At 40.3% G+C, this 20255-nt stretch overlaps 1 protein-coding gene across 2 annotated transcripts in view; it reads right to left on the bottom strand.

Moving 5' to 3' along the window:
• The window catches only part of IFT74 (intraflagellar transport 74), a 155777-nt gene that overhangs the window by 118223 nt on the left and 17299 nt on the right, over positions 1 to 20255 (bottom strand). For both annotated transcript variants that reach the window (XM_069090424.1, XM_069090415.1), the window contains exons 2-3: positions 6752 to 6890; positions 4559 to 4694 (exon numbers count right to left, since the gene is read on the bottom strand). In XM_069090424.1, coding sequence (XP_068946525.1) covers positions 4559 to 4694; positions 6752 to 6871 — 256 coding nt within the window. In that variant the 5' untranslated portion in view covers positions 6872 to 6890. The remainder of the gene's footprint in view (positions 1 to 4558; positions 4695 to 6751; positions 6891 to 20255) is intronic.

Raw genomic sequence — 20255 nt, 5'->3', positions numbered from 1 at the left:
ATACACACATATAGATATACATATGAATTGATGCAAGGAGAACAAGATATGTGATGATTACCACAAGTAAACAGAAAGAATGACCAAAATTAAAAGTGAAGCATATCTAATTATAACAACCAAGCTTTGCACTGAAGAAAAGGTGAGAATTCATCTATGTCTCTTCTTTGCAGAAATAGGGAACAATTGAGGTGGCCGAAAGCATATTACTATTGAACTCTGGAAATGACCTGGTTTCTTATTTTACCATATATGCATCTTGGAAACAGTTCTTGGTATAAGAACAGGGCAGCTTTACAAATTAATACACAAAAAATAGGGGACTTTGGAAAAGTCTGCCCCTCTGAAAACAAGTGTTTAAAGACACAGTTAAAATCAAGACAGTCATTTCTTCTGAGATACACCTCACATTTTCTCTTCTCCCTGGTCCCTCACTTATCTCTCTCTACTCTTTTTTGGCTGTTTCATTATTCTCACAAATTCAAATATCACCTCTATCCAGACCTACACATGTAGTCTCTTTCCTAAGTTCCATTCCTGCATCTCAAATTGCTTTCTGGACATTTCTACCTGGATACTCCATGGATATCTTAAACTCAACATGCCCAAAATAGGGACTTTCTTTCCCCAGAAATCCACCCTTCCTTCTCACCTCCTTATTTCTTTCAAAGGCACTAGCATTCTTCCTGTCACCCAGGTTGAAAACCAAGGAGTCATACCTGATTTGTTAGTTTTACTCACCTTGGCCTCTGCTCCTCACTCCCATTATCAAAATGGTTTCCAAGTCTTGTAGTACAGAGATCTATCTATCTATCTATCCAAAACACCTCTTAAATTCATCTCCTCTCCCTAAAACAGCCAATGCCCTAGTCCAGACCCTCATCATGTCTTAAATGGACTGCTGTAATGTCCTCTTAAGTGGTTTCTCTTATTCTAGTTTCTCTGTACTCGATATTCAACTTCACCCTTCAATACAGCTGCTAAGTTGATATTCCTAATGCATACATCTGCCTTTCTCATTAGTGAGTTCTTCATGCAATCTCCATTTTGGGGAAGGACACAGACCAGTAATTACTCATTGCCTCTTCTCCCATTGATAAGTTTGTCCTAGAATTTCCATTTTGAGGAAAAGCCCAGACCAGCCATCCGTCATTCTCTCAACTTAGCCCCATGCTCCCACCAAGGCATCTCCTTCTTTTCTCCTCCCTTTCACTTTCCCTAAAGGCTATCTAAACATATAGTAAGTGCTTAATAAATACACGCTGATGGACTAATGATGTTACTGTTCTCTGCTAAGAAGGGAAGAAAGGAAGAGAAGAAGAGAAGGGAAGGAGGTGTGCCGGACACACTGTGCGCAGCATTCACAAATATCACTTCATTTTGTCCTAATAACAACCCCCGGAGGTGAGTGTCATTATCCTCATTTTATAGTTGAAGAAACTGAAGCACAGAGATATTAAGGGACTTGCACAGGGTCACAAAGCCAATATGCATCTTAGGCTCAAGTTGAACTCGGGTCTTTCTGACTCCAGATCTAGAGTTTTATCCACTGTACCACCCAGTTTCTTCTATCAATCAAATCAAGTCAACCAGTATTTACTGAGCACAGTGAGAGGCACTATAGTGAGCACCGGGAATATAAAGAAAGAAAGAAAAATGATCTCTCCCATCGAGGAGCTCAGTCTAATGGAAGACACAACATGCTGACTCGTAGGTACAAACACTAAGTATACAAAATAAATTGGAGATAATTTCAGAGGGAAGGTATTAGTATTAAGAAGGCCTAGGAAAGACTGCTAGCAAAAGATCAAATGAGACTTGAAAGGAATCAGGGAAGCCAGGAGGCAGAGATGAAGAATAAGATAATTCCCAGAATAAGGACAAGACAGTAAAAATGCAGAGTGGAGAGATAGAACTTCTTGTGCAAGGAACAGCCAGGAGGCCAATGTCATGGGATTGCAAAATACCTGGAGGAAAGCAAGGGGTAAGAAGACTGGAAAGGTGGGAATGGGCCAGGCTATGAAGGGCTTTAAAGTCAAACAGAGGATTTTACATTTGACTCTGGAGCAGTAGAAATAGAAAGCCATGGGAGTTTACTCAGTAAGGGTGGACATGGTGGAGCCTGAGCATCAGGGAGGTAAATCTGAGAGCTGAGTGGAGGCATGGATGGGAGGTGGGAAAGATTTGAAGAGAGGGATGAATTAGAAGGCTAGCGTAGTAATACAAATATGAGGGGATAAGGGCCTACACTAGTGTAGCTGCAGTGTCAGAGAAGACAAAAGGGTTTAAACAAGAGATAATACTAAAGTAGAACTAACAGACCTTGGCAATAGACTGGAAACAGGGCAAGAAGAGTGAGAAGCTGAAGACAACATCTAGGCCGTGAGCCTTGGTGACTTGGGCGGATGCTGGTGCCCTTGTCAGTAACATGGGAATCAGGAAGTGGGGAAGATTTGGGGGAAAGATAAGGATTTCAAAGATGTCCAGTTTGAAGTGTCCAACGGGCAGCTAGAGACGGAACACCATAAATCAGGAGAGGATTTGGGTTTATTTAGATAAACAGATTTGAGAATCAAAACAAGAGATCAGAAGCTAGACCGCAGAATTAAAAAGAGAGTAAGACAAAAAAAGGCAGAGCGACCAACTGTATCCGACTGTAAAGGTTTGAGAATTGGAAGATCTTCCCTGCCCCTTAAGAGGCCAAATGCAATCACATGGAGCCCACGGGGGGGAGGAGCTTGCTGAAAGGGTGGAGCAGAAGAGAGCACCAGGACAGCTGGAAGCAAGCAGCATAGAGGCAGCGCAGCTAGGTGAGTGAGAGAGGACATTTTTGCTGACGGGGCCTTTTTGGTTTTGACTGTCTGACAGAAAGAAGGCTTGGGAATGTGGGTCCTCCTTGAATAGTGTATATGTACCAACTTCTTGGTTGCTATGATAGATTTGGCTTTCTGATTTTTTTTTGAATAAATGTTTTGGTTCTGTCTTCCATGTAGAGAGTCTGTTACATTTTGTGATTCACACCTACACCAGCATAATCATAGCCACCAGGGGTGCTGTGAATATCACATTGGTGTTACAGTGACTTTCCCAAGGAATTTAGCCACAAAAGGCAGGAGAAATACAGTATGATAACTGGTGGGGAATAAATTGAGTTTTTTTAAAAAGGGGGAGCCATGGTCATATTTACAAGCAGTAGGGAAGCAGTAAGTAGAAAAGGAGAGATATAAGTATACAAAATGGAGGTGATAGAAGGAGCATTCTGCTGAAGATGACGGGATGGCATGAGATCACTTGTGCATGTGGAGGGTTGTACATGGGAAGGAGAAGGGTCACCTTGCATTTGTAATAGCAGCAAAGGAAGAAATTGTAGCAAAAGGTATCTGAGTGATATGAGTTGAGAAGAAGGGTGTAAGAAGGATTTCTCAGTAAATGCCTCATTTTTTCAGGGAAATATGAAGTAAATTCTCAAGCAAGAGAACTGGGGTTGGAGGAGCCATGGGAAGTTTGAGGAGTGATATAAAATTTTGGAAAAGCCACTGCAATGAGTGGAATAGTGAATCAATTAGGGAGATATAAAGGTCTGCCCTGTTGAGATTATATAACAGAAATTGATAGTGAACCCAGTCATTGTTGCACAATTTTTTTTTATACTTCATTTAACACTATGTGAATAAGAGTAAAGGTAGCAAATGGTGGGAAAATCCAAGGTTAAGGCATGGCAGGACAAGAATGGTAACAGAGTAAGAAGGTAAGGGAATGTAGGACAATGCAGAGGTGCCAAGGGATCAAGATGAAGGGAAGAAGACTGCAGTCCATACAGGGGTGAGGCCTGGGAAAGAAACGAGAGCTATGATTAAAGGTTGTGGGGAGCATGAAGAAGGGGGGTGCAAGTGGAAAGGAAAAGGGAGAAGTGGAATGACAAGGGATTATAATCAGAGAAGGGAATTCCAGAGTTCATAGATAAGAAAGCGGAACATTGGGGGTGATGGCAAGATCCAGAGTATGAACGTCTTTGTGAGTAGCCAAGTGGGGGTGGAGGAAGGGGGAAACGAGTAAGCCGAAGAACTGAGAGGTTCAGTGGTTTGAGGGAATATCCATCTGTATGCTGAAGTCTTCTAGTGAGGGGGCAGGAAGTGGGGAGGAGATTGTGAGACAAGCCCTGAACTCAGTGAGGAAGGAAAAACTGTGTACTAGAAGCAGGTCGATAACACCTACCAAAATCTTGATTCAATATGGATTCAATAAGGCTTGAATGAAGCTCAAAGGGATTATTGAGTGGGGTTAGTCAAGGGAAAACCTAGAAGTGGCAATGGGAGGCAGAGAGTACCACAACCAGCCAGATATAAGTGAAAGTAACAAAGTGCTGAAAAGAAAGGTGAGGGACATTGTGTCATCAAGAGGAAGCCAGGTCTCACTGAAGGCAAGACAGCAGGAGTGTAAAGGAAAAGGGGGGGGGGGTTGCTACAGCCAAGATGCAAGGGTTTTTCCTTCCTCACAATGTCACTCTGATTTATTAATGCAGTATTGAGATATCTTGTCTACTCATTCTAAAATATACCTTTCATTCCAGTTTTCATTCCACTTAAGCCTTGCTGCGTCACTGGACGATCTGCAACTTTTATTTGAGAAGCCAATACTCCTCCAGGCCCCATGGTACCACTTCGGGAGGCAGGTCTTGAGGTACCAGGTGGCATCTAGAAAACCAAGAATTTTCTTTCATAATGCAATATACTTCCACTGATGCATGAAATCAAAAGGGATTTTTTAAAAAATTCAAGTGACTCAACAGTGTGTAAGCCATAATAGTCTATCACAACAGCACTGTTATATAAATATGAAGGCATTGCCCCTTTCAGATTTCTTCAAATTTGCAGGTAAGAGGCAAACATAGAGACAATATAATATAAGGGTAAAACCCTTTCAGGTACTATTGAATCATTCTGTAACTTGTAAAGTAGTTCATTTGCATACAAAAATCCAACAGACAATGAACTTGCTCCAAGGACAGAGATCAATTCTTTGTTCCCACTATTCATTGTCATTCATTTTCAAATAGTAATAGAACCCTAAAGTTAAAACAGCCAACTTGGGAACCCAGAACCCCAGAGTTGTTTGGTGATTGCTGGTCAAATGGCTATTGTTTAGTTATGGCCTAGTGTGGAAAGAGATGGAGGTTAGGGAAACATACTGCACTGTCACCATAAATTAGGGTGAGAGTTCTTAACAAAGGGACCTGGCTTTGAACCAGAGAGAGTTATCTGAGGGGAAAGTCAAATCTCCACCCTCCCATCTCCCTGCCTGGGACATGGCAAGCCTCAGAACATAACAGTACCCAAACTGAGTTTTGTAGCTAAAAGAATGAAGTTGGAAGTGGTGAAGACTACAGATGCATATCAAGGAAACTGAGCTACCTGTATGGAAGAGACATCTCTCCAATTAGTGAATTACATGGAGGCACTGGAGAGTGAAAAGACACCATCCAGAACCGTGAGCCGTGGTAGCCGGCTGCACGCGTGTGCCTCACTACCACTGCAGTCCTCTTAAACATACTATGTACTTAGCAAAGCACCTCAGGTTACAGAGGCAATGCCCTTGCACTTAACTGTTCTTGTTAATTCTCAATTCAGGTGAATGTTTTTGATAATGGCTCACTGAGTTTTCTGCCTATTAACTGCAAGGGTACAAGCAGGAGCTCAGGAGCTAGAGCAGAAAAGTCATGAGGCTATTCCTTAGAACCTGAGTAGCCCTCACCCCTAGAAACAAAAAGTGCAAATTGTGGGTGCTACAAAGGCAAGTCAATGGTCAGTTTTACTTAATATACATCAGTATCATTATGCCTTATTTCATCTTCCAGTTCTGAAGAGCAGGATCATATATATTAGGGAACAAAAGAAAAAGATCTTACTTTCTACTGCTTGAACTGTGTACACGTATAGTAAGTAGTATTTAAGTGACAGTGACATGTTAGGGAAGTATGGTTTCAGGACTTTTTGGGGAGGAGTCAACTTTAATTCCCTTCTCCACTTCTGAGTGGGTGCAAAACATTCCAGAACTTTTTCTGATCCTGCTCACTTATTCTCTGTCATTTCCCTCAATTTCCATTTATTCTTCTCTCCCCAAATACCCACCCTGACGGGAGAGGGGGATGCACAGAGGAAGAAGTGTCAGAGCAAGGAAGGCAGAGATCTTTCTCCTCACATTAATTTTTTTTTTTTGCCTACCTAATACAGTGACATGGGTATTTATAGCATCATCACAAATTTTATACTTGGGATACATAAGGACCTAAAAGAAATTTCATCTGACATGTAAAAATAAGGTTTTTTAGCTGTTCTTTTTCTTAACAAACATCTAACAGAAGAATGTCTCTGGCATAAAACAAAAACTTGAAGAACTATCACACAAAAAACTTCTCCATTTTGAGAAGTCTCAACTGGTAAAATAATAACAATGATGATAGTTAGCAATGTTATAGTTTAAGGTTTGCAAAGCACTTTCTTTTGATTCTTATAATATCCCTATGAGATAGGTGACATTATTATTCCCATTTTACAGATACAGAAACTGAAGCCAAATAAGAAAGTTAAATAACTCATCCAAGGTCCCAATACTAGTATCTGACACAGATTTTGAACTCAAGTCTTCCTGACTTCAAGTCCAGTCCTTTATTCCATCATAGTTGTCCTCATAGCGAATGAACTAATAACAATCAAGTATGGTTCTTAAGCATATCACTTTTTCAAAAGCTTACTCCAGTTGCCACTCGAATACTTGCTGATGGAGGCCGTATTCCTGAAGGAGGTCTTCCTGTCAACCCAATTCCTCCTCGCGAAACAGGGCGAGCAGAAGGCGGTTTGTGATTACTGGCCATCTCTTGTTCACTTTAGCCACTGTTGAGAAAAAAATTATAGTTCGGTTATCTGTGATATTTCTATAACATCTGGCATAATTTATCACAAGCTTCTTGAAACCGTCTCATCCTCTGGCTTCTGTGACCTTACTGTCCTGGTAAATAAATTTTCCAACTGTTCTTTCTCTCATTACTCTTTGTCTTCTGAATTCTCCAGAAGAGATTCCCTCAAGTCTGTCCTTAGCTCTCTGTTCTTCTTTCTCGAAAGAAGCCATTCAGTCATTATCTTAGTTTCAAATATCACCTTCTATAATGACTCTTAAATCCAAACCTCTAGTCTTATCCTTCAAATTCAAATCTAACTTCAAATCTGTATTGACATGTAAATGTTTCTAAATAGATATCTCAACAGTACTTCAAACATATATTCAAAAACAAACTTGTTATATATTCTCTGGGGAGTCAGGTCCTCATTTCTATTAATGCCACTGGCATTCAAGAGAGGTGGCGCCAAGACGTCAGAAAAAAGACAGGGACTTGCCTGAGCTTTCCCAAATTCTACTGCAAACAACTTTAATTAACACTTCAAAATGTACAAAAGCTGCGGTAAAACAATTTCCCAGACCAAGATAACACAGAAGGAATACGGCAAAGGTCTGGCTCATTCAGGTAAAAGTGGAACACAGTACAACATAGGCAGAAATTAGGGTTATGAAAGAGAATCATGAAAAAAGAGTCAACAGTTTGGTAAAAGAAGCACAAAAAATGGAAAAGGATGTCACTAAAGAAAACAACTTAAAAAGTAGAATCAGCAAAATGGAAAAGAAGGTAGAAAAACTAGCTGAAGAAAATAATTCCTTAAAAATTAGAATTGGGCAAGAGGAAGCTAATGACTCCATGAGACTCCATCAAGTATCAGACAGAAATCAAAAGGCGAAACATCTCACTGGAAAAATAACTAGGCTGGAAAATAAATCCAAGAGAGATCAAATTATCAACGAAAACAGCCCTGATATGCTAGAATCAGAGAGTAAAATAGAAAGTAAAAGCATCCACCAATCACCTCCTGAAAGAGATCTCAAAATAAAAGCTCAAAGAAATATTACAGCCGAATTTCAGAACCCCCAGGCCAAGGAGAAAATATTGCAAGCAGCCAGAGAAGTACAACAACAAATTCTAATATTGTAGAACTACAGTCAGGATTACAGAGGATTTAGTAACTTCTACCTTAAAGGACAGTATGACTTGGATATGATATTCTGAGAAGTCAAAGGAGTTAGGATCAGAAGCAAGAATCACCTACCCCGTGAAACTGAGCATAATTTTTCAGGGAAAAAATGGAAATTCAATGAAACAGAGGAGTTTCATTGAAATTGCATTCCTGATGAAAAGACCAGAGCTGAACAGAAAATGTGATTTTCAAATATAAGACTCAAGAGAACATAAAAAAGTAAACAGAAAAGAGAAAAATAAGGTTTAATAAACCGTTCACATCCCTACATGGGAAGATGACACTTGTAACTTTATGAACTGTATCACAATTAGAAAGAGTATCCATCGTCAGAGGGTACAGAGGGCATAAGCTGACTCTGATGGTATTATATTTTTTAAAAAATTAAATTAAGGAGAAAGAAGATTGCACTGGAAAAAAGAGAGAAGGGAAAAGTAGAATGGGGCCTTTATCTCACATGAAGAAAACTGTTAAGAGTGGAGGGAAAGATGGAGTGACGTGGACATTTCTTGAACCTTACTCTCATTAGAACTGGCTCAAAGAAGGAACAATATACGAACTCAGTTGGGAAGCTATCTTACCCTCTAGGGAAGTAGGAGGGGAACAAGAAGAGAGGGCAGACTGAGGGAGGCAGTAGTCAGAAGCAAAACATGGTGAGTGGGGCATGGTGAAAGGAGAGCAAGAGAAAGTGAGAGAGAATAAAAGTAGGAAAATAAGATGGAAGGAAATACACAGTAATCATAACTATGAACATGAGTGGAATGACACTAACTTATAAAACAGAAGTGGGAGCAGAGTGGCTTAAAATCCAGAATCCTACAGTGATTTGCTTAGAAAAAAGACATTTGAAGCAGGGAGACACACAAAGAGTAAAGGTAAAAGGTTGAAGCAGACTCCATTATGTAGGGGTAGTAATCATAACTTCAGACAAAAGCAAAAGCCAAAATGGCTCTAGTTAAAAGAGATAAGGAAGGAAACTACATCTTGCTAAAAGGTACCACAGACAATGAAGTAATATTAACAACATTGATATTGTCTCAAATTTACCTGGCCTCACAATTTTATCCTGCTACTGTAGAGCATGAAAGGAGACAGAAGATCACCGAGAATAAATTTGGAAGTGGATTTTATTACCACGGGACTGCCAGGGTCACATACCCAGATCAGACAGTCAGTTAGCATGGACTAAAAACATGCTGGTTTTTAAAGAGACTGCAATAGTCAGGTTACGTAAGCTGAAACTACAATCAGTGATTGGTCAGTGTATATTTGAGGGGACCTAGAATGGGCAGAGATGGGGAATACCTGGTAGGTGGGTGCGGTGGGCAGGGGATGGGGAAGAATGGAGCAGGGATTTTATCCTAGGCTGAAATTCCTGCTCACAGATCAATGAGGGGAAGGGAAGCCTGGAGTTGTGCTCAACACTACTTCATCTTCATCAATTCCAAGTCCAGTATATTTTCCTTTAAAGTATCTTTCATAGCCGTTCCTCCATGTTCATTTCCATTTTTATATAATTCCAAGCCTTTACCACCTCATACTTAGAAAACAGCAATAGACTCCCTAGCTATCCTCCTTGAGTCCAGGCTCTGGAACTTCCCATTTCTTTGTACCATTTTCATTTCATTTGTACCATTTCCAGACTAAATTTCTTTATATTTTACTTTCACCAAGTTATTCTCTTTCCCTATTACCTATGGGATATTTAAACTCCATTGCTCAACTTCAAGGTATGAATTCCAATAATGAATTCCAATTCCAATTTTATTTCTGGATACTTTCTTCACTGCCCCAGGCTCACAGTCATGTTTGTGCCTCTAGTCTGGTTGGTCTTCAAAGGAAGAACCTTTCTCCTGACTGTTTTATGATCAAATCTCAACCACTTTACCTATACTAATGCTCCTGGGTCAACTTTCATGATCTTCAGAGACACTACAGTGTTAATCCTAGAAAACCAGGTAACAAAATGAAATGAAACAATTAATAGTATCAGCAAAATATCAAGATAGAAAATAACTCACAAAAATCGTCAAACTTGGTATATTTTAGCAATAACACTGAAGGAGAAGCAAAAGAAAATTTTCATTCAAAATAACTACATAATATATAAAATATAAGGGAGACCGATGTCTAAGACATGCACAAAAATTAAATAATCATAAATACAAAAAATTGTTTACAGAAATAGAGACAGGCTAAAAAGATTAGAGGTATTAATTGTCTGTGCTTGGGCCAGGCCAAGTTTCCCAAGCTAGATATGAGAGAGACAGACTGACAGAGCCCCTTCTATTGCATACTGTGTATGAAGGGAGGAATACTTGACTGCGTTTCCTTGATGCCAGGGTCCCCTTTGAAAATGAAGGACAAATCCAACTGGTGAGTAGACCAAGCTGCCTGAATGGGGACCTAGCTAGTTGGATAACTCAGCTTATCCTCTTCCTCTCTCTTCCTCTCCTTCTTCTCTTCAAAGGAAGGTAAAATTTAATGGCCAGAAGCTGCCCATTTAACTTGGGGTTTATTGGTTAGATTCCTTCCCTTCCTTCCTTTTTTCCTTCTGGTCTCCTTTCACAAAACCTTAAATCCAATTCACTCTGAAGTTCATAGACTGGACCACAATAGCTCCCTGCCCAAGCTCCACTTAATGGCTGTATTTTGGGCCCTCCAGTCTTAGGGTGAATGTCAATGCTAACTGTTTCTCTTTGGAACAGAGACCCAGAGGGTCTTCCCTTCCCAGCCTGATTTTTTTTTCTTTTTTTCTAATTAAAGGGGCCATCCCTTCACTCACTTCTTAAAGAGGCCTATTTAGTGAATGGGTTTTACCTCACTCTAAGTGAGTACCTGAAAAGGCCTTAGCCTAAAAGGACAAGGGTCTCCCATTGTATCCTGAGTCATCTCCAGTCATCCTGATGAATATCTGGTCACTGGATCCAGATGGCTCTGGAGGAGAAAGTGAGGCTGGTGACCTGGCACAGCCCTCTTGATGAGAGGTACAGGCTCAGGGAACCCCCTTGAGCTCTCCTTGAATCTTCCCAAATTTCCCTAAACTTGTAAGGAATTTGCCCTAGGCCACAGGCCTTTCAGTGAGGCTCAGCCCAAATCTTTAGCCTTCCTTTGTCCAGCAATTTCCCACCCTTGGTCCTCCCAAGACCCAAATCGGTTATACCCTAGAAATGGCCTAGCCCACCATGGTCTGTAGTCTTCAGGTAGCCTTCAGCAACTTCCTTAATCACTCATTCCTGGAGTCTGACCTCATTGCTCCCTCACTGAAATCAAAGTCAACTGCAAGTCATGTCATCATTTCCCTGATGCCATGGTCCTCTTCGAAAATGAAAGACAAACACAATGTGCCTGCACGCTGGCATAGAGAAATGTGGTGAGCAACACAGGAGGGTGATTAAGAAGAGACTAAGTGGAGCTTCCAAAGTTTTCTTTAGAGAAAGAGGACTTTTGAATGGCAGGCACATCCCTCATTTCTACTTTGCCTCCCTAGACATTTCAGAGAAAAGGAATTCTCCTTGGGGGGAACTGGGTCCTCTCTCCTGATCTGCAGTCTTATCTCATTCACTTTTGTGCATCTTGCATAACTTCTCTGAATTGTCATTTGTGACCATCTTTTGTGTAACCTATGTTTGGTGAGAAAAAACCATGCTAGTGAGTGTGAGCTGACGCACTACTGGCTACCCTCTTCCTTAGGAGCAGTAAGAGATGTTTGGATTGTCTCAGATAGTTGTCATTCTGGCCCTACACCCCTCTGGGATGTAGGAGGCTGGAGAAGAGAGTGCCCGTTTTTGGTGGTGCTTCAGGTCTGTCTGCTCCTCCCTATTCCCACCCCTCCACTAGAATGCTGACAGGAAGTGCTCAATTGTAGTGTCTTCCTTCCTATAGTAAACCCTGGGCAGCCGTTAACCCCTTGATATCTGTGGGGGGGGAGTGAAGACTTCTCAGAACTTCCCTCTCCCTCCCCCCACTCCTTCTGTTGGCAATCAGCAGCAAGCCCTTTCAGATTTCCCACCTCTGCACGCCCCTCCTTCCGGCCAGTGGGGAGTTGGGGACAGCCCAGCTCACTCCTCCCCATTGCTCTGGGACCCTTCCCTCCCTTTCCCTTGCTGTCCATCAGCCTCCTTGGAGGCTTCTCTGTTGTTTACCATTGGGAGACTTGAGTCCACCTCCCAACCAATGGGAGAAGGGACCCGTTTAGGGTATAAATTCTTCTTCTGCCTTTTGTAATGTGCCTCTTCCTCATGATCAGTCATGGGAAGACTACCCTCTTCACCTTGGGGAGAGAATAAGTTCCTGTTCCTACCCTATGACATCTCCGTGTTCTTGATTAAATTTTGGATGAGGTTTTTCATCATAAACAATATCTATCCTCCTCCTCCACAAAAGTACTTCCCCCTACACCATGCTTTTTAGCTCCCTTTTACATGTGCCTTCCCAAATTGTAATGTAAACTTCTTGAGTACAGTACAAGCACAGTACTTAGGACATGGAGTGAAATTTAAATGCTTAATATATGCTAAATCTAATATAATCTAATCTTTACAGAGGCAAGTGAGGTCTCAGATCTTCTCTATTGGTATCATCCCTGACCTATATTTATATATTTAGATAACCCATATAGACATAGCTGTGCTACATAAAAATGACTATCAGTTCAATATCAAACTACCAAAGGGGACCTAGAAAAATCATAACAAAATTCACCTAAAAAAGATCAATAATCTTAAACATAATCATTAAAAAGAGGGAAGGAGACTAGCAGTGGCAGATAAAAAACTACAGTACAAAGGAGTAATCATCAAAACTATTTGGTATTAGTTAAAAATAGAAAAGATGATCAGTGGGATAGATTATAAAGACAAGATTCAGAAGCAAAGGAGCTTTAGTGGTATAGTGTTCCATAAACTCATGATCGCAGCCACTGTGGGGAAGGAATATTATTCAACAAAATCTTCTGAAGAAGTGTAAAACGATCTGACAAATTAGGTTTAGAGCAAAATCTCACAGCATAAACCCAATGAGCTCCAATGGATATTTGACTTAGATATAAAAGGTTGTATAATAATCAAATAGAGAAGTGAGAAGAAAATACTTTTTGAACCTATGGGTAGGATAAAAATTCTTGACCAAATAAGAGGAGTCACAGGAAATAAAAAGTACAATTCTGATTGTGTAAAATAAAAAATGTCTTGCACAGAATCAAGGCAATTGAAATTATTTTAAATTCAATTGTATTTTGTTCTCAAACAAAGATTAGTATTCTCTCCTACTGTTGAGCATGACTCCACTCTTCCCTTCCCCAACTGATCCGTGAGCAGTAATTTCAGCCTAGGGTAAAATCCCTGTTGAGAATTGCCCCATCCTTCTCCATTACCTGCCCCACAGTGGATATTCCCCATTCTCCCTCATCCCCTGCCCCCTGCCCCCCACCAGATCTTCCCCATTTTCCCTCCATCTTCGTCCATTCTAGGTTCCCTGTTCCTCAGCCTAGGGTAAACTTCACATGCAGGAAATTCAAATATATACTGTCAAATCACTGATTGTAGTCTCAGCTTATATAACCTGACTGTTGGCCTCTTGGAATCACTTTTAAAACTGGCACACTGTTGGTGCCAACTCACTGTCTGATCAGGGCATGTGACCCCCGCAGTCCCGCGGTAATAAAGTCCACTTCCAAATTTTACTCTCAGAGATCTTTTGTCTTGCTCCTTTTGGGTCAACACTACCTCCCACTTTCCTTGCCCTGACCAACTTAAGAAAATAATAAAAAAAAATACTCTTATTACAAACACATATAGTCAAGCAAAACAACATTTTTCATTGGCCATGCCTTAAAAAAACCCACCAACAAAAAGCAAAAAACAAAAACACTTATAATTAGAAGAGAAACAGTTAACTGACAGAAAAAGGGAAATTAAATTGTTGGAAAGTTGTGGAAGGATATGCACACTAATATACTGTTGGAGCTGTGAACTGGTATTCTGGAAGACAATATGGAACTATACCTAAAAATTCACTAAACTGTTGCTTCAAACTAGTTCCTGGTGACGCCACTAGGAACCATATATATGAAAATATTCATAGCAGCATGTTTTGCTATGGGAAAGAAATGGAAACTAAGATGATGCCCATCAACTGGGGAATGGCTGGACAAATTATTTTATATGAATGTAGTACCACTTTATTACACTATAAGACAGGAAGAAAGGGACAGATTCAGAAAAATCTGGGAGGACCTAAATGAAATTATGTAGAATGAAGTGAACATAAGCAGGAGAACAATTTACCCCTGGTTATACTTTAAAGAAAAACAACTCAGAAGTTAAGAACTCTGATCAATGTAGCCACAGGTCCAGAGGATCAATTATAAAACATATTTCCCCTCTCTGAACAGAAAGGTAATGGATATGGTGGACCTCTGGAGAAAACTGAATGGAATAGAAAGGAGTATACTTTTTTTTTTCCTGCTGAACATAACACCTTTAAAAAAACTGACCACATACTAGTGTATAAAAACCCCACAACCAAATGCAGAAAAGCAGAAATATTAAATGCATCCTTTTCAGATCATACTGTAATAAAATATTACATTCAATAAAGGGCTTTGGAAACATTAAAAATTAGAAAAGAAATCTAAACCTAAAAAATGAGTGGGTTAAAGAAAAAATCATAGAAAGAATAAATAATTTCATTAAAGATACTAACAACAAGACAACATACCAAAATTCAGCCAAAGCAGCACTTTGGGGGAAATGTATATCTCTAAACATTTAGATTAATAAAATAGAGAAAGAGCAGATCAATGAATTGAACATGCAAACTGAAAAAGAACAAATTGAAAATATCCATTGAAATACCAAATTGCTACCTGCCAAAACAAATCCAAGAACTATATGAACACAATTACAAAACACTTTTCACACAAAGTCAGATATAAAAAATTGGGAAAACATCAGTTGCTCATGAGTAGGCTGAGATAATATAATGAAACTGACAATTCTACCTAAATTAATTTACTTATTCAGTGTCATACCAAAAAAAAAAAAAACACTACCAAAAAGCTATTTTACAGAGCTATAAAAAATAATATCAAAATTCACCTGGAAGAACAAGAGGTCCAGAGTATGAAATTAATGAAAAGAAATGCCAGGGAAGGTGGCCCAGCCCTACCAGATCTTAAATTGCAATATAAAGCAGTAATCATAAAAACTATGTGGTACTTGCTAAGAAACAAAGTGGTAAATCAGTGGAATGGGTTAGGCACACAATACACAATAATGCATGACTATTGCAATCTACTGTTTGATAAACCCAAAGACCCCAGCTTCTGGGATAAGAACTCACTATTTGACAAAACGTGGTAGGAAAACTGGAAAACAGTATGGCAGAAATTGGGCATAGACCAACATCTAATACCATATACCAAAATAAAGTCCAAATGGGTAAGATTTAGATATAAAGGCTAATACCGTAAACAAATTAGGGGAGCAAGGAATTTATGACAAAACAAGAGATAGAGAACAATATGAAATGCAAAATGGTTATTTTCATTACATTAAATTTTTTTTCAAGTGTTTTATTAACTTCTGGTTTACATCATTCATTTCTGTCAGAGTTTGAGTTACAATTCCCACCTCCCACCAGTTTTCCCCTACCCACCGCCCGAAAATAGTGGCCCCACAGGATATCCCCTCGTCCAATCTGCTCTCTCCCATATCTTCTCCCATACCTCCTTCGACTTTTCCAGTAGGGCATGGTGGATCTCTATGCCCCAATGCCTGTATATCTTATTTCCCAATTACATGTAAAATAGTATTAATAATAGTATTTATATAATTTTAAACATTTGATTTTAAAACTTTGAATTCCAGATTCATTCCCTTCCTCCCTTGTCACCCACCCTTACTGGGAAGATAAGCAATTCAGTATAGATTGTACATGTGTAGCTATGCAAAACATTACCATAGTAGATATATTGTAAAAGACTGAATATATTTCCCTCCTTCCCATCCCACCCCCACCTCCACCTCCCACTTGTTCTATTCTCTACTTTGATCCTGTCCCTTTTCAAAAGTGGGTGCTTCCAACTTCCCTCCCCCCCCAGCCTGCCCTCCCTCCTATCCCACCTCCCACTTGTTCTATTCTCTACTTTGATCCTGTCCCTTTTCAAAAGTGGGTGCTTCCAACTTCCCTCCCCCCCAGTCTGCCCTCCCTTCCATCATCCACCCTCTCATCCCCTTCCTTCATACTCTCCTGTAGGGGAAGATACACTATTTAGTGTGTATGTCATTCCCTCCCTGAGCCAAATTCAATGAGAATAAGGTTTTGCCTTTTTGCCTTCCTGTTCTTCCCCTCCATTGTAACCATTTTCCCTTGCCTCTTCTATATGATTTAGTTTATCCCATTCTATCTTCATCTCTCATTATATTCCTCTCTCACCTCTTAATTTCACCTTTTAAGTATCATCCCTTCCTATAAAATTGGTCCTGTGCCCTCTGTCTATGTGTACCTGTAAACACATATACACACATTCATATATGTATTCATATGCCCATATACCTTCCTTCAACTATTTTCATACTGAGAAAAGTTTCATAAGTTACAGTTATCGTTTTTCCATGTAGGAATGTAAATAGTTCAACTGTGATAAGTTCCTTATGATTTCTTTTCCCTGTTTTACCTTCTCATGCTTCTCTTGCTTCTTGTATCTGAATGTCAAATTTTCTCTTAAACTCTGGTTTTTTTCATCAAGAATGCTTGAAAGTCCTCTATTCCACTTAATAACCACATTTCCCCCTGAAACATGATACTCAGTTTTGCTGGGTAGGTGATTCTTGGTTTTAATCCCAGCTCCTTTGAACTCCATAATATATTACAAGCCCTTCCATCCCTCAGTGTAGAAGCTGCCAGATCTTGTGTTATCCTGATTGTGTTACCACAATATTCAAATTGTTTCTTCCTGGCTGACTGTAATATTCTCTCCTTGATCTGGGAATTTCAGAACCTGGATATAATGTTCCTAGGAGTTTTCTTTCTGGGATCTTTTTCAGGAGGTGATTGGTAGATTCTTTCAACCTCTATTTTGCCCTCTGGTTCTTAAACATCAGGGTAATTTTCCTTGAGAATTTCTTGGAGGATGATTTCTAGGTTCTTTCTTTGAGCATGGCTTTCACATAGTCCAACATTTTTAAATTGTCTCTACTGGATCTATTTTCCAGGTCAGTGGTTTTTCCAATGAGATATTTCACATTGCCTTCTATTCTTTCATTTGTTTGGATCTGTTTAACAGCATCTTGATTTCTCATAAAGTCATTAGCTCCCATTTGCTCCAATCTAATTCTGAAGGAATTTTTTGAGCTTTTGAGATTCTTTTTCCATCTGGCAAATTTGGCTTTTTAAGGCATTCTTCTCCTCATTGCCTTTTTTAGCCTCATTTGCCATTTGAGTTAGTCTATTTTTTAAGGTATTATTTTCCTCAGTCAGGCTATTGACTCTCATTTCATAATTTTCTTGCATCGTTCTCATTTCTCTTCCCAATTTTTCCTCCACTTCTCTTATTTGTTTCTTAAGGTCCTCTATGGCCTGTAACCAGCTCATATTTTTCTTTGAAGATTTGGTGCTGGTGTTATGACTTCACTGTCTTCCTCCTGTTCCATGCTTTGATCCTTTTTGCAACCAAAATAGAATTGTAAAGTTGGGGTACCCCTGTTTGCTTTGCTTCCTTTGCCTGGTCATGTTGCCACTCAGTCACTTGACCACTTGGCTTTTTGCCACAGTAGGACTCTGCCACCAGACAGGGGAGTTTCTTCCCAAATGCTGGGGTTTTCTCAGCTGCCAAAGGTATTAGTTGGGTGCCCTCTTTGAAGCCTCTACATATTCTGGCAAGCTGGTCACACACCCCAAGACCTCCACCCTAGACCACAATGCAGATCCAAGGAGGTTAAAGCAAGAGCAATTACCCCTCAGACTGGTCACTTGGTCCCCCTACACTCTGCGGACCAGGAGTTGAAGCTGCCACATGGGGGAGCTGCACGCCAAGGCTCCTTAGAGGCTTCTCTCCCCTGGGGGAAAAGGCCAACTCACTCCCAACTACTGGATCCCAAAGTCCACATTGCACTGATCTCTCACTGTGTACTGTAGCAGCAAGCATCCCAGCATCCCCAGGGTGTCTGCCAACACAGGTTCTTAGATCTGCTTTGTTAAAGGAAAGCAACTCAAAATGGGTTAACAAGCTTACTTTAATCAGTCAAATATGTATCGTTTACCTAGTTCAGGGGAAAAAAGGTCAGCACCCCAAATTTCAAAGTATACAGACAGAATTATCAAGACAAAAACAGATCAAGTAGACAGATTTCCAAACTGTCCAACCATTACATCCATACCAAACAACATCTGGGTTTCAAAGCTGGAGGGCTCTGGACAACGGCTTTCCAGAGTTTCATCTGATCAAATCACAGAACACTTCTCAAAGTGAGCCCCAAAACAAAGACTCAAATCAGGGTTTCTACAACCTTCTCCTGGCTCAGAGAATGTAACAACCTTATTGACTCACTGGCCAATCAAAAAGTATCTACTGAAAAACAAGCCTCCCACCCCAGGCTCCAGGTGCACTTTAGCCTAGGGGCAGGGAAGATCTTTAAATTTACATTCCCATTACATGTCCTTAGCATATATGTGTTGATAGTTCTGTAAACACTACTGCTGCTGATGATCTGGAGCTCCTTCAGCTGGTGGTTGGTCAGGCCTGCCCTGGGGTTAAGCTGGTCTGGGGTCCACTCCTAGGGCAATGTGCTCTGTCAGACTGTCCTGGGGCGGGGGGGCGGTTAGCTTCTCTGTGTCATTTTGTGGGTTCTGTAGCTCCAAAGTTTGTTCAGCGTCCCCTTTTACATGAATTGGAGGTGGTGGGAGCTGGAGCTGGGTGGAGGTCCTGTTTCTACTCTGCCTTCTTGACTCTGCTTCCGATTACATTAAATTGAAAAGTTTTTGTACAAAGCCAATGCAATCAAGATTCGAAGAGAAGCAGAAAACTGCCAAAGAATTTTTACAACTATTATCTCTGATCAAGGTCTCATTTCTAAAATATATAGAGAACTGAGTCAAATTTACAAAAATACATGTCATTCTACAATTAATAAATGGTCAAAAAAGGCAGTTTTCAGAGGAAGAAATTAAAGCTATCTATAATCATATGAAAAAATGCTCTAAATCACTATCGATTAAAGAGATGCAAACCAAAACAACTCTGAGGTACCACATCATACCTATCAGATTGGCTAACATGACAAAACAGGAAAATGACAAATGTTGGAAAAGGTGTGGGAAAGCTGGAACATTAATTCATTGGTGGAGCTGGGAGCTGATCCAACCATTCTGGAGAGAAATTTGGAACTATGCCCAAAGGGCTATAAGAATGTGCTTACCTTTGACTCAGGAAGACCATTTCTAGGGCTGTTTCCCAAAGAGATCATAAAAACGGAGAAAGGACTCCCATGTACAAAAATATTTATAGCAGTTCTCCTTGCTGCGGCCAAGAACTGGAAATTGAGGACATGCCCATCAATTAGGGAATGGCTAAACAAGAAGTGGTATATGAATGGAATGAAATACTATTGTGCTATAAGAAATGAGGAACAGGCAGACCAGAAAAACCTGGAAAACCTTAGAAGAACTGATGCTGAGTGAATTGAGCAGAACCAGGACATTGGACGCAGTAACAGCCCCAGTGTACGACGACTACTACCAACAGCTTCCCAATTTCCTTCTCTGTCTAGAACACTCTTCTCTTTTTCTACCAAGAGTCTTTGGTTGCCTTCAAGAATCAGTCCAAGCATCACCTCTGCAGAAGAAATTCTTGGTCCTCCGCAGATGCCAGGTGTCTTCTCAACCACAATATATCTGTCTATATTGTAAGGGTTTTATATATGCCATCATATATCCCAATGTAATGGTCATGAGAGTTTGAAGATCTTTCCTGTCCCTTAATAGGCTGAATGTAATCACAGGGAGCCTGTAGTGGGAGGAGCTTGCTGAAGTGGTGGAACAGAGCTCAGAGGAAGCTGGGAATCAGAGCAATTAGAAAGGAGGGAGGAGGGGCAGCTAGGTGGTGCAGTGAATAGAGCACTGGCCCTGGAGTCAGGAGGACCTGAGTTCAAATCCAGTCTCAGACACAACACA

Source organism: Petaurus breviceps, unplaced genomic scaffold (genome assembly GCF_028583685.1).
Source record: "Petaurus breviceps papuanus isolate PSGF00001 unplaced genomic scaffold, PetGlider_PUasm1.0 125, whole genome shotgun sequence".
Taxonomy (NCBI): Eukaryota; Metazoa; Chordata; class Mammalia; order Diprotodontia; family Petauridae; genus Petaurus; species Petaurus breviceps.
The sequence above is the reverse complement of the archived record's forward strand: the minus strand, read 5'-3'. Positions and strand labels throughout refer to the sequence as shown.